The sequence below is a fragment of the Plectropomus leopardus genome, chromosome 7 (genome assembly GCF_008729295.1).
Source record: "Plectropomus leopardus isolate mb chromosome 7, YSFRI_Pleo_2.0, whole genome shotgun sequence".
In the NCBI taxonomy this organism is placed as follows: domain Eukaryota; kingdom Metazoa; phylum Chordata; class Actinopteri; order Perciformes; family Serranidae; genus Plectropomus; species Plectropomus leopardus.
In genome coordinates this window covers 1919459-1932909 of record NC_056469.1, presented here as the reverse complement: position 1 = coordinate 1932909, position 13451 = coordinate 1919459, and the positions used below count along the sequence as shown (strand labels likewise).

At 39.0% G+C, this 13451-nt stretch overlaps 1 protein-coding gene across 1 annotated transcript; it reads right to left on the bottom strand.

The window, feature by feature from the left end:
* Positions 1 to 1199: 1199 nt before the first annotated feature.
* LOC121945859 (syntaxin-12-like) lies at positions 1200 to 13318 on the bottom strand. The gene is made up of 10 exons (XM_042490212.1): positions 13234 to 13318; positions 11546 to 11682; positions 11349 to 11418; positions 11140 to 11239; positions 7461 to 7598; positions 7300 to 7343; positions 5784 to 5889; positions 5626 to 5698; positions 4758 to 4840; positions 1200 to 2432 (listed from the first exon to the last, which is right to left on the bottom strand). The coding sequence occupies exons 2-10, from the start codon at positions 11643 to 11645 to the stop codon at positions 2340 to 2342; spliced, it is 807 nt and encodes a 268-aa protein (XP_042346146.1). The 5' UTR covers positions 11646 to 11682; positions 13234 to 13318; the 3' UTR covers positions 1200 to 2339.
* Between the last annotated feature and the right edge of the window lie 133 nt (positions 13319 to 13451).

Here is a 13451-nt window from a genome sequence, read left to right as displayed (position 1 = left end):
TGCTGTCGAGTAGACCCAAAATGACAAATCAGCCTTCTGTAGAAGTCTTTTGATGACATCAATTGAAGCTCCCCTTTAGTGGCTACAAGTGCAATTCAGGATTGATTAAATTGGCAATCAAATCATCACAGTGATTAGCTGACCTAAGAGGTGCTCTATGTGCTGCACTAAAAACAGTCTTTAAAACTTTATGTTTCCATGGAAATAGTACACAAAAGACAGCCAGACCTAATTTTGTCTACAGTAAGTCGCTTCACCAACTGTAGAAAATGCAATAATCCTAACTGTAAAAAAGAGAATTTCTTTTTTTATTTACTGATCACATATGTGTTTGAGTCATATTAACCAGTTACTGCAGTGATTTCGTACTGTAGGCATACTTCCATGGAGCTGGACGACTTGCAAGGGACAGATTAAAAATGAATGACTCCTCCCTGCTTTTCCAGCAGCTTTTCTGCCACCAATTTCAGTTCCAAACATCATCTTTTCTTAACCCCAACCAAGTGGTTTTTGAGCCTAAACCTAAACACACTACATCATTGCTGAGAAACATTCAGTTTCAATGTATCAACAAGAAAATTATGTTCAAAGGTAACACAGCTACGATTGACAGAAATGTAAAATGTGAGTTTTTTTTCTGGGCAAGGGGTTGCAGTTGTTATTGCATTGTGTTAAAGTGTTGAGCAGTGTGTGATGCAGACAGAAAACAACAATATACAACACTTATGTAACTTGTGATATTTACATACTCTGTAGATTTACAAGTGTAAGCAGTATGTTCCTTCTGTGGCACTATTACTAATGAAAATAATGGCTAGAAGTATTTCTTTTACTGCTTGGTCTGTTGTGTTACGCAGGTGTACTGCTATTTTATGCTTTTATTCACTATGATTCAAAGAGGTTTTACTGGTGTGGAAACACTAACATCTGCAGTGCCAGAGCAGGATTGAAATAAAAACAAAAAATCTATGTACAATAATTGAGGATCTGCCATAATTTGGTTTATATACACATTGTTGCTGATTGGGGACACCACCGACAAAGGAAATGTACCTCAAAAACCTCAATCTGGAAAACAGCAAAACCTTGCACAGGTTTCTGAGATTGAGCGCCGTCGCTGTTGAATACATCCTGCTGACTCCCAAAATGCTCTGCTGCCCTCTGGTGGACAAAATGAGACAGAACACATTCAGCACTTCAGGTGGAACTGTATTTTATTGTCTGTCAGGTGGGCACATCCTGTGAAACAAACACGTTACTGAGGACACACAGTCTGATAGCTGCTAACAGTCCATACTTCCTTCAACATTCTCATTGGCAAGACACGCAAATTCAAATTCATATAGACATGGGTACTTAGTGTATATAAAAATGTGCAAGGTTGCATTAGATAGGACAAAGTCCCACAGCAGTGATAAAGGGTACACTGAAGAAAATGCTCCTTTTTCTGTTCCCACCCAAATCAATACATCCACAGTCAGCTACACACAGAGACTGAATACAGGAGGAGAAAACTTTTCTAAGCTTTTTTGTGTTGGAATGTAGGGCTCATTTTACAAACTCACAATAATACACACACTCTCTCTCTCTCTCTCTCACACACACACACACACACACAGAAAGCTAAAGCATTCTTTCCCCTTGAGATAAATATTCTTTGCATATTAAGCCACCATCCCACATTCAGTGGGTTAGTACTATCAGTAACAGTAGTCACACATGAGCTCAGTGAAGTTTTAAAGGGATAGTTCAGACTTTTTTTATTCATCGACACAATATTAAACTGATATTATTGTTTTTAAACAGGTAGCTAAAATATATTAAAATTGCTGACCCCTTCATAGCAGTACACTGTTTATCTTGGAATCCAGTCTGCTTCTCCAAACTGGGGACACGCTGACTGCCATCTGCTGTCTGTAAGACACTGTCTGTGGATAAATACCCCAAACAACCCTGCTTCCAAAAATCTGAACTATCCCTTTAATGTCCCAGAAATAATAAGAAAGTCTTGAAAATATCTCAAAATATCTGCAGATTAATTTTGTTGTTAGCCTCGACAAACCCACAAACACCCGCTGTTGTTCCCACACATTTATCCCAAATAAATACATCCACATTCAGTCACACACACACACACACACACACACACACACACACACACACACACACACACACACACACACACACACTGACTCTACAAAGGTAAAAGAAGGAGAACTCAATTGTGTTGGAATGTAGGGCTCATTTGTCCAAATCAGACTGATGCACACACACAGCTCTCTCTCTTTCTCCCTCACACACACACACACAGGAAGTCATCTAATGCTGTGCCTCTCCTCTTATTTGATGGCCTGCCAGATGATGATGATGAGGATGGTGAGCACCAGCGACAGCACCATGGCCAGCATGCACATCCTCTTGCGGGACTTCCTCTGCACACAACACAGTATCATGTCAGAGGTTTTACATGAGAGCAGCAGCAGCTGCACGCAGGCTGAGGACAGGACATCATTTTACACTCATTAATTCTCTTAAACCACATGGACCAACAGGGCTGCTGATATTCTACATGAGTGATGCTTAACTTACAGCCCACAGGCCATATCTGACACCTGATTGGGTGCTGGGTGGGCCCCCAACCATTTTCTCATTGACAATAAAAATAAAGTGATTCACACTGGGGATTGTTTTTGTACTTTTAGTATCCATAACGTATAAATCAGCATCAAAATAGAGCTTGTTGATCAAAGAAAGTGCCAGTGGAGGATCCCCCACGCCCCCGACAGAGGCTCTAGCTGAGCCCCCAATGCCCAAAACCCCTAGTAATGTCCTAAAATCCTAGAAATGTCCCAAAATCCTAGAAACATCCTAAAGTCCTACAGATACCCCAAAATCCTTGACACATCCTAAAATCACACAAACAACCTAAAATTCTAGAAATGTCCAAAAGTCTTACAAATGTTCTAAAATCTCAGAACTCTCAAAAAATCATGAATATGTCATAAAATCAGAAACATTTTAAATAATAGAAACAACTTAAAAATTATAGAAACGACTTCAAATCAAATAAACAGAGAAATTTCCTAAAATCCTGTAAATGTTCTAAAACCCCCAAAACATTCTAAAATTCTATAAATGACCTCAAATTATATAAATATCATAAAGTCCAAAAAAAGTCCTTAAATCCTAGAAACATCCTAAAATCCAAGAAATGTCCTAAAGTCCTTCAAATGTCTGAAAATCATAGATGCGACCTAAAATACTATAAATGCCCTAAAATCCAGAAATTGTTGTAAAATCAGAAAAATGCCCTAAAATCCTAGTAACATGTATGGGGCTACTGCGACTGGCCCCTGGCCTCATGTCATTTTGAAAAGTGGCCCCCCAAAAAAGCAAGCTGGGTATCCCTGCTCTACATTTTTCTAATGATCACATCATATGAAAAGATCCAAACCAAAATTGTGTTAGTGTGTCTCTAAATTCTTTATGAAGTACCTGCTCTGTCTTCCTACTGAAGACAATATTTTAAAAACTGACCAAAAATGTTTGGTTTATTTTTGAAAAGGAAGAAATAGTGCATTAGTTGAGTACTATTTTCAGCAGTGGATTAATCCACATTTGGTGCTCTAGTGAGAATTTGTGGCAGCAGGCGGGTGTTTGTGGGATTAAATCCAAATAAACAGTGTGTGTGTTGATGCTAATGAAGAAACATGCCATCAAGTGATCCAGTATGGCTCATTAATGTGTTTTTAGCACAGCACAGCACAGGGAAGACATGAGTCTGGGCAGACATGAGGCTATGACAGACACACTGTACTTGTTAGTGGTCAAAAATCATGCTTTGCTATTTTCACAGAGTGTTAGAGGAGGAGGATCGCACACAAAGACAAAGGTTTCATCAAATCCTTTTTTGTAGATTTCAGCAGCACTGTGTTGAATCAAAAGTCATGAATGTGTCTTTATCAGGCACCAAACAAACGTTTCATCCATTTCTAAACAGGCACCCTACTGGTCACATTGATCCCTTCCCTGGTAAGCAGGTCATCATCAGTATCACCTGCTCTGCCACCTGCGTCTGCTTCACATCATGGCACCATCTTGTGGTGAAATGAAAACACATCTATCCAGCCAAAAGAACCAAAAATCCATTTCCAATATCGATCCATATGACAAATGATGATTGATTAATCTTTTGATTACCTATTCCTATGATTAGTATTGATTCCATCACTTCAATGGGCTGTAATCAATTCTGTCAGTGAGCTGTCATCTGACTGCTACTTAGTTGATGTGATCAATCTTTCGTTGTGCAGAGAATTGTGGGTAAAAATAACTAGAAAATCATGTTGGCTTTTATACTGCTAAATACGTCCAGATGCAGTAGGACGTCTTGGTATTTTTGGCGTACTGCATTAGGCATACTTTGTACTGGGAGTGGAACACCGTAAATCCTTTTGTTGGCGTGCTGGATAGTGTGGTATAATAGGATCTTGGACTGCAGAGACAGTGCTGTTAAAAAGGAGATGAATGAAACAAACAAGTCTGTGTGCAGTCCTCCTCCTTCAAAGACGAGTTCTAAGACTAGCATCACAAATGGAACGGCTTTCATGTGTTTCTTCATCTAATTTTATGGTATGCAGAATATCAGCAGACTTTCTTTGAAAATAGTGGATTACATATTTTATCAGGACCTGCATCTGCAGCTGACTTTGCAAATGTCTTTCCTTGCAACGCTGCTATATTCCTTTCTCTCTCACCTGGTAATATGCAGCCTTCTGCAGCTGCACGGCTCCTCTGTCGACATGAACCTCAGCACTCTCCACATTGGCCTCGATGCTGTCTGTCAGTCACAACACAGAGAGAGATTCACCGTCAACTAACATGCACTGTCACATCTAAGAATGTTTTCACATATAGTCCTCTTTAAAAGAGCATAACCCAGTCCTCTTAAAGTGGACCACAAAGTGGACTAACACAAAAAGGACTCAGTTCTTTAAGTGTTCCCATTGTCGGGTCAACAGAGAGTGTTCAGCTCTGACGGGGTCTCACTCCCCTTTCTGTTCACACTGTAGCCTGTATACATCTGCCTCTATCAATCTATCTATAGATAGGGGTCGCAACCCCAAGGTTGGGAACCAGTGTGCAGAAACAGTGGATAGAATACGTATAATTACACTGAGGGGAGAGTTAGTTAATTGCATAAAGTATACTCAGTCATAAAGTACTTTGTGCTCCTGAAGCCTCTCTCTGTCATACTAAAAACTGGAGGAAAACCCTCTTTCTGTGCGTCGTAAACTGTTGTGTTTCGATGTGTTTTTCATTATATCCGGACATGCAGTATCTTCCACAGATCAAACTCCTCCTGGTCCTCCTTCTTACTAGCGGTACCGGCCAACATGGTTCCATCTGTGTGTGGTTTTTTGAGCGTCCCAGTGCAGCAGCATGTGATTTGGGCTGAAATACGACAGCAAAGAGCAAAACGAACCCACAGCTCTTTGTGTTCACAGTGCAGAAATAAAGTGAACTGTACCACAGAACCTGGGGTGGGGCTGTGAGTGTGGTCTGCTTGCTGACTGCCTGGCTGAAGGATCCACTCACTGCTAACCCGAGTTACCCCTGACTTACCAATCATCTCTCCCTGATCGTGGATCATCACAGCCAGGTCCTTGAAGATCTGGTTCACATCCATGATGTTGGCCTGCAGAGGACAGCAGGGGACGGGAGGAGGAGAGTTAACTGGTGAACAGAGCTCCATGGGACAGTATGAGGGGTACAGTTTGTACCTCCAGCTGTTTGATGTTGGTCTCCCTCTCCTTGATGATCTCCAGGTCCTCCTCTGTGATGGCGGGCTCCTCAGTCTGAGTCTGGCTCTGACCCCACTCATCGTCCCTGCACAGTCACACACGTCCAACTTTATCTCACTGTAACATACAGCTCAAAGCAGCATTCAAACAGGCCCGGGTTACAGTCAAAGTTTACGGAGCAATACTCTGGGCAGAAATGTGTCACTAGGAAAGGGATTTGAATGATCTGTATTTGTACAGATAATTTATAATTTATTCATTGAAATTGCTCTACTTGAACATTGCATTGAAAATATGAATCTGAACAGCAAAATTTGAAATTGAATATATTGGTTTGGAATTGGTTCTGAATAAACTTAATACTGGAGGTAAACTGAATTCAGATGCTTTGAAACTAATTTTGATCTCCACTGAGAATTCAGCTCTCTACTTACTTCCACATTCTGATCACATCAGTCAGTTTCTGTTTGCTGAGACACACTTTGGTGGTTAAGGCAGAGCAAGCGAGTGCAGAATCATAGAACTCTTCATGGACTGTGTCAACTGTTTTCGCTCAATGATATCAATCACTGGGAGTTAGAAATTTTGAAAGCCTGAAGTGTTTTCTTTATTCTGCATAACAACTGCAGTTTTATGTCTGGCTTTTCTGGGGAAAAATCCGTTTTGTGCCTGATCCATCGTCATGGTAACCTGAACCCAGCTGGCAAAAAAGTGCTGGCGGGGTAAGAAAAGAAGTGTGGTGAAGTTTTCACAGAGAAATATCTCTAGGATGCAAAACTGCCTTATGTAAAGGCTTCAACTTTGTTCCCACCACTCACTGTGACCCTTTTGAGACATCATAGCTTTTGAGAAGTTTTTTTGTAACTTTGAGACTAAGAACGTTATTTTCTTGTAATAAGATACATAATAAAATTCAAGAGGTGATGCTGCATTTTAAAACACAAAGATTAAACCACAGAGGTCGAATGCCAGCTGTCAGATCCTATCTATTCTGAAAAAAATTGCTAAGGATCCAAATAATAAAAATGAAATTAATTTGAAAGTTTTAAAGTTTTAAAGTTCTACTACAAACAGGTTAAATTACAAAAAAAGGGTGAATTTTTGAAGGTAGCCCACTCCATTATGTCGGTGATTTACACCCTAAAGTTCACAAAAGCCTGGAAATCCCCCTGGTAGACTATCTTGATTTTTTAAAATAAAACCATTTTTCACAGCCCTCTCTTCATATGTGTGTGATTCTATGGACATGATCAACATCTTAAAAACAGTTGATCTAAATAATGATAAATATCTAGTCACAACCTGAACCCAGCTGCCAGAAAAAAAAAAGGTGGCATTGTATGTTTCTGAAAAACAGTGATATCTTAAAATTTGTACGTTATTATGGAGCAGATTCATACAAAAGTTAGGCATTAGGCACAATAACCACTTGGTTATGATTAGGGAAAGATCATTATTTGAAGGTAAAACATATAAAAAGACTGAAGAAACGTACTTTTCAAATGTGACCAGCTGTTCGCTCACATTGCCTCCGTCTCCCTGTAGACAGGACCAAAGAAGTTTAATCAACATCAGCTCATTGTCCATCATGTATGCAAATATATCAGAAGTCATTCAATAAATCACTGTGTGTCCAATGAGAAAGCTGCTATTCACCAGGACTTTGGATCCAGCGCGAGCTCTGGCCACTGACTCCTTCTCTTTTTCAGCTGCTCTCCGCTGCACCACCTGGAAATTGTTGAGAGCTGCAGAGAAATCGTTCATCAAACGCTCCTTCTGCAGCTTCTGCTGCCTCTGGAAGCGAAAAAGAAGAAAGCAATACCTTTCATTTCAATGTTTTTGCAGCTAAGTAGTTACATATTACACCTGTAAGTGCAGTGCCATTTACTTGTTTTCAGGTAATTTTCTTGTACATTTTACTAATTTCTTGCAAATCTTTGTTATGTTTTCATTTGTTGCTCATTGTCTTCTTCCCATAATTTTGAAAGAAATCAAGCCTTTAAACTCTTGTCCTTTTTGGCTGCATACGACTCCATTAAGGTGTGTTAGAGGCCATTTAAAACATGTCTAAATATAGTCTATAAATCATAAATAAGAAGACTAAAGCAGCCTGCATATTTGTCTCACTTTTCCATGAGATACATAAATTGTTCAAATGCACAAATAGGTTACAATGTTACAGAGCTTGCTCTATTAATTATCATGCCATAAACTGGCACCTGATTTATGTGGCATTTTAATGCAGGCTGACTCTGGAGAAATGTTGGTCACATGATGATCATGCATCACTGTGAGTTGGCTGTGTGATTCTGCTCTATGGTCATGCATGGTTATTTTATTTTCATTTTTTATGGATTTGATTCACTTTTAAGGTCAGTTGATGGCTTTGTTTGATGCCTGCAAGTTGTACCTCATACTGGGTGCAGCACGTTGTGCCTTCACCTGGAATGAAATGTACTGTGTAAATTAAGTTTTGCTTGCTTGCTCACTTACATAGACTTTGTAAATGCCATGGATTGTACAAACTGTATATAAAGATGGACAGCATGACAGCTTCCCCAAGTATAGCTTTTCAATCTGGATCCCCCTGGTGTCTGTCTGCAGTATAGGTCTTAAAACCCACCCCTCCATGTTAGTGAATGGACATAGGCCAAATTAAACACTCAAACCACACGCTAAATACATTTTTCCCAAAAATCATTTCTGTCACTGAAGGTGGTTCTCATCATCCTGATATTTGTTCACATGATTGTTTGTTCACGATGTCACTGGGGCAAGATGGCAGCGGCCGTATCTGGGATATTTTAGCCTCACTCAAGTATAGCGGGGATAAGTGGGAGCATATCATCCATCTTTATATACAGTCTTTGCTACATACTTACAAACGGGAATCTGAATCAATGCTACAGGTTGACGGATATTGTTTTTACATGGCCAATACCGATACAGATTATTAGTAGTAAATGAGATGAATATTTGGAACTGATATGCATTCACAATAAAAAAATAAAAATCTTTCTGTAAATATTCAGAATTTAGAATATAAAAAACTCCAACACAAAACTCAGTTTAAATGCCTTTAGCAAATGTTTGACCAAAACTGACACATTCAACAGCAAGTTCCCAGCATTTTGTTTTAATAAAGTGAAACTTTAAATTTAAAGATGAAGAAATAAAAAATAGCTTTCTGAGGTTTTACAAAGTAAAAGTTCAACTCATGCTGACACTTTCTTTGCACTTTTTGAATAACTAGTTTCACCAGTGATCATTAAAATAAAACGCTGATACAGATTATTGTCAAAATGCCAAGTTTCGACCCAGATTATTGACCAGGTTGATAATCTGTCAACCCCCAATCAATACATTACAATAATCATAACATCTTATATAAAATTATAAGTGATGACTGGTAGAGAAGTTTTGTTGGGTGGGCAGCATTAGCTGTTGAATTTGCACGGACTACTTCACAGTGTCATGGAGAACCTGACACCATATTTTGCAAAAAAGCTTCAAACTACAGTTTCGTACACTTTCATGTATCAGTTCGAAGGTACCAATACAGTGAAAAGTCAGTCCACCCTTCACTGCTATTATCAACATATTGTTAAGTTTACATGATTGTATGTATTGATTTATAACCATTTTAGCTCATCTAACAGTGGCTCAAACAAACAGTTCACACAGTGGTGCAACCCATTTTCTAACAAAGAAGTACAGGCAGCACATGACTCTGGTGTTGCCCTTGTTGATTCTCATCATTTTAATTATTTCAGTCTTTTATCAGTCAAAATGACCATCAGTCTGTGGATCCAGCTTTGAAGACCTCACCTCTGATTGCCATTTTTCATTATTTCTTCACATTATATGGACTAAATAATAAACCAGTTAATAAATAAAAAAACTGTCAGATCCATTGTTAATGAAAATAAAGACAGCATTGGTTTGTAACTGCAACACATATCAGACTAACTTGAGGCACTTCAAAGACAGAGATTGATTTCTAAGCATGAAATAGTCCAGCCCACTTCACGTGACTGAAACATGTCAGTAAATCAGCATAATTCTCTCCACATTCCTTTAATGATGGCTCACATGATTTGTCCATCATCTTTCCATAATTGATAAATAAAGCACACAAGTTTTGCACGCCAAAGCTGATGTGCTTCAGTGCCTCAGTAGAATCTTTTTTTTCAGGAACTAGTTACAAGAAGTTTGAGAGACAGTAGATAGATGACATGGTTATTTTGCTGTACTAGCTAAATAACCATATAATGTAATGGTAGATTTCATTACAATCCCATGACGGCATTTAGACATTTTTTTTTAAAATCATGATATTGTGAAATTTGATAAAATTATGAAAATTTATGTCATGGGCTGCTTACATGTGTTACTACTACTGTGTAAACTGACAACTGAGCCACACTGCCTGCACAGCTACATGAATTAGTGAAGTATCAGCTTTTAATTGTGAAAAATACAATAGTCAAAGCTCTGCAGTACCAACGCGGAACATCTGTGAGTTGCAGCAGTTCAGCAAGGTAGCTGTCACACGCGGCTCACGCATGCAGTCTTGCCTGGGCGTAATGTTGGCAGGTCTGGAAGTCAGAACTGTTCTTTGTGTTTGCTGTGTTAACAGTGATGTCTGTTAGATTTGGTTAAGTCAATATAAAATCATCCACATTTGCTCATTGCATCTTAATTTTCTTACCCTCAGGTGTGCAAAAATCACAGGTTTTACACTTCTTTTTAAAATACAAAAATGTAAGATTATCGCCTATCAGTATCGGTTGAAAATGAATTGTTGTGCATCCCTTATAAATATACAACACTTTTTGCTATCATTTATGGCAGCAGGTTTCAATAGCAGGTGGGATGCAAAGTGGAGAAGAGATGGAGAGTGTAGAGTTAACATCAGCTGCACTGCACATCACAGTGCCTGAAATCCTTACCAGTAAGAGCACGTGTGTGACAGCTGATGTAGAACAAAGGATCAGATTGGGCTCTATAAGCTCGATACTGCAAATCCCAGTTGGTTAAAACATACCTTGATTGACCCTGATGCTGGTCTTTATGAGCCAATCAGGAAATCCCTATTTCTGACAGGTTTGTAATGACAGATGTATTGCCTCCCAAACACCAATCTGACAATGGAGGATGTTTACCATTGTTTATTTTAGCTCTATGGCCCTCTGAGTCAGTAAACACTACCTTACTATGACTCTACTGAAGGGAAATGTTAATGCTCCAGCATACACTGATATGTTCATTTAAAATATGATAAATCTGAATATAAAGTTTGACTGATACATTATGACAGCATCTGCAGACTGACCTGTTCAGATGGAGACAGTGGTGGGGGCAGAGAGCCCAGCTCCTTCATGTGTCTGTTGGTTTCTTTGGCCAGCTGGTTGGTGTAGTGCTGGAGCTGCTGGCTGCAGGGGAACACACACTGCTGAGACCTCTCTAAGAAGGTTTCACTGGTCACACACTTGCTCAAATATTTTGCGAGTCTAGTTTTTTCACAGCCAAGCCAGTACTTACAGTCTCTCCTGGAGCTCTGAGGTTTCCTGTCTCGTCCCGAGCTGGTAGAGGAGATTTTTGATCTGACCGGCTGTGGAGAAAAGGAACGACATCAGGAAACATGCAGATCTTATGAGGAAGTCATTCATGTACAGAAGTGTTTGCTGGTAATGTGCTCATGAAGAGGCTGTTTTCTGCTCTGTGTGTATGTGACTCACAGTTTTGGCTGATCTTCTGGATGTTGGAGCTGCATGTCCGGATCAGGCTGTTGAAGTCCCCTGACTGGGACCAGCCGCTGTCTGCGCTCATGTAGGACATCCTATCTGTAGAACCACTAGCTCGTCACACACACAACCTAAACAAGAAGACAGTCACAGCAAATTATTTCTCTAATTCAGTGAATTGAGTTTTGTTCCTTTATAACCTAAGTAAACTGTCTTGATTTCTTTTAAAAACATGGGCAGAAGGCAAGAAGCCATTTAAGAAATGGCCCCAAAATTTGAAAGACATTAGAACAACAGAACAGAAAATACAAACAAACAAGAAAATTACCTGAAAAAAGTGCTAAAATTAATTCAAATTAAATGACATGCAGACACACACACACACACACACACACACATATTATAATTGTCAATATAGTTTTCATAACACATTTTCCCTTTTTGAAAGCAAAATTTCAGTTAATTTTCTTGTCACCTTTTACTAATTTATAACAAATTGGGGGTATTTCTTAATTTGTTCATCACACAGCAGATTTTGCCAATAATTAAGTTAGGAGATCTGCAAGTTCTGTCTACTTAAATACAAATATGACTGATTAGTTTGCAACCGTCAGAATACAGATAGATGGCAGAGTAAACTTGGTTTACTAAAATTGCTAAACTTGGAAAGATTAATTTAACTTGTCATATTTAAGCTGCAACAACTTAACAGAATTAAGTAAATATAACAACGTTTTAAGTAAACTTAACCATTAGATATAATTTAAATGCAAATTAAGACAAATAGTTATATTTATTTACATTTTTCAAGGCAATGGGTTTCCAAGAATATTTTTTAAGTAAAATTATCTTGTCATTAGCTTTATACCTTTTTCCCCTGAACACTTTTCCACAGCTTAAAAAAATTCTACTCATTTCTTGTATTTTGTGGGACATTTCTTACAAAGTTGCTGATTGCTTTTTTTAATTTTTTTTTTTTTTTTTTAGAGGATTAAATCCATGTGCTCCAGGTTCAAAGGTTTAAATACTTGTGAAAGGTAGCACAGTAAGTGGTCCAGGTTTGAAAGGGTTACATGTAACATTTAGCATCTCGAATATGTAAAGTCATAATCCTGTTTTCATCCATGAGATGACGGAGTGAGAGCTAAAATTACAGCGGCATGTGTCACTGCGCTTTTCTCCGCTGCCTCCTCATCACTGTACTGCACAGCTGTGTGTTTTCGACCTCTGTGATGGTTTGTCTTGAGAGAAAGATGTAAAGCTATATGTGTGTGTGTGTGTGTGTGTGTGTTTTGTTATTTTCCAGAGGCAGGCAGCTCACTGCATTGACGAGCGAGAAAAACAGAGCGCGAGCCAAACCCGAGTCATCACGTGGATTAACCTCGTAACACATAATTCTGGAAAGAAAATAAACCAACCAGCTATACGGAATATATCACACTAACACAGCACTAAAACCGTCTTTCGCTGCTTACTTCGTCCCAAAAAGCTACAGTAACGTAGCTAACACGTTCAAAGTGTCATAGGATAAAGCTCGTATCGTCAGCGGTAATAACAGGTCGCGGTGTGTGTCGTCAGTCAGCCTCAGCCTGGATATTAGTGTTAAATACAGCCTGCAGCGGGTTAAACTGCCGTCTGCCAGTTAATATAAATGTTATTAATGTTCACAGGCAACTTCTTACTTTGTGTTGAAGATGACGCCGGCTGCGCTTTTGGCTCCTTACGCTCCTGATTAATGTTTCTATATCAGAATTAGCAAACCCAGCCCGTCTGTGACGTCACACGTTCACGGCCCTAATCCGACGTAAAGTGATGCTGCGTTCACTGTCTGGACAGAAGATACAAATTGTTGTTTTTTTCCTGTTTTATGTTTTTTTATTTATATTTTATAATAGCCTGA

What these genes read in the sequence shown, in the direction of transcription:
- LOC121945859 (XM_042490212.1), bottom strand. Translation starts at nt 11,645, where the DNA reads ATGTCCTACATGAGCGCAGACAGCGGCTGGTCCCAGTCAGGGGACTTC. An exon ending in CCAGAAGATCAGCCAAAACT is followed by an intron (nt 11,419 to 11,545) that starts GTGAGTCACATA and finishes TTTTCTCCACAG; the next exon opens with CCGGTCAGATCAAAAATCTC. An exon ending in AGAAGGCTGCATATTACCAG is followed by an intron (nt 2,433 to 4,757) that starts GTGAGAGAGAAA and finishes TGTTGTGTGCAG; the next exon opens with AGGAAGTCCCGCAAGAGGAT.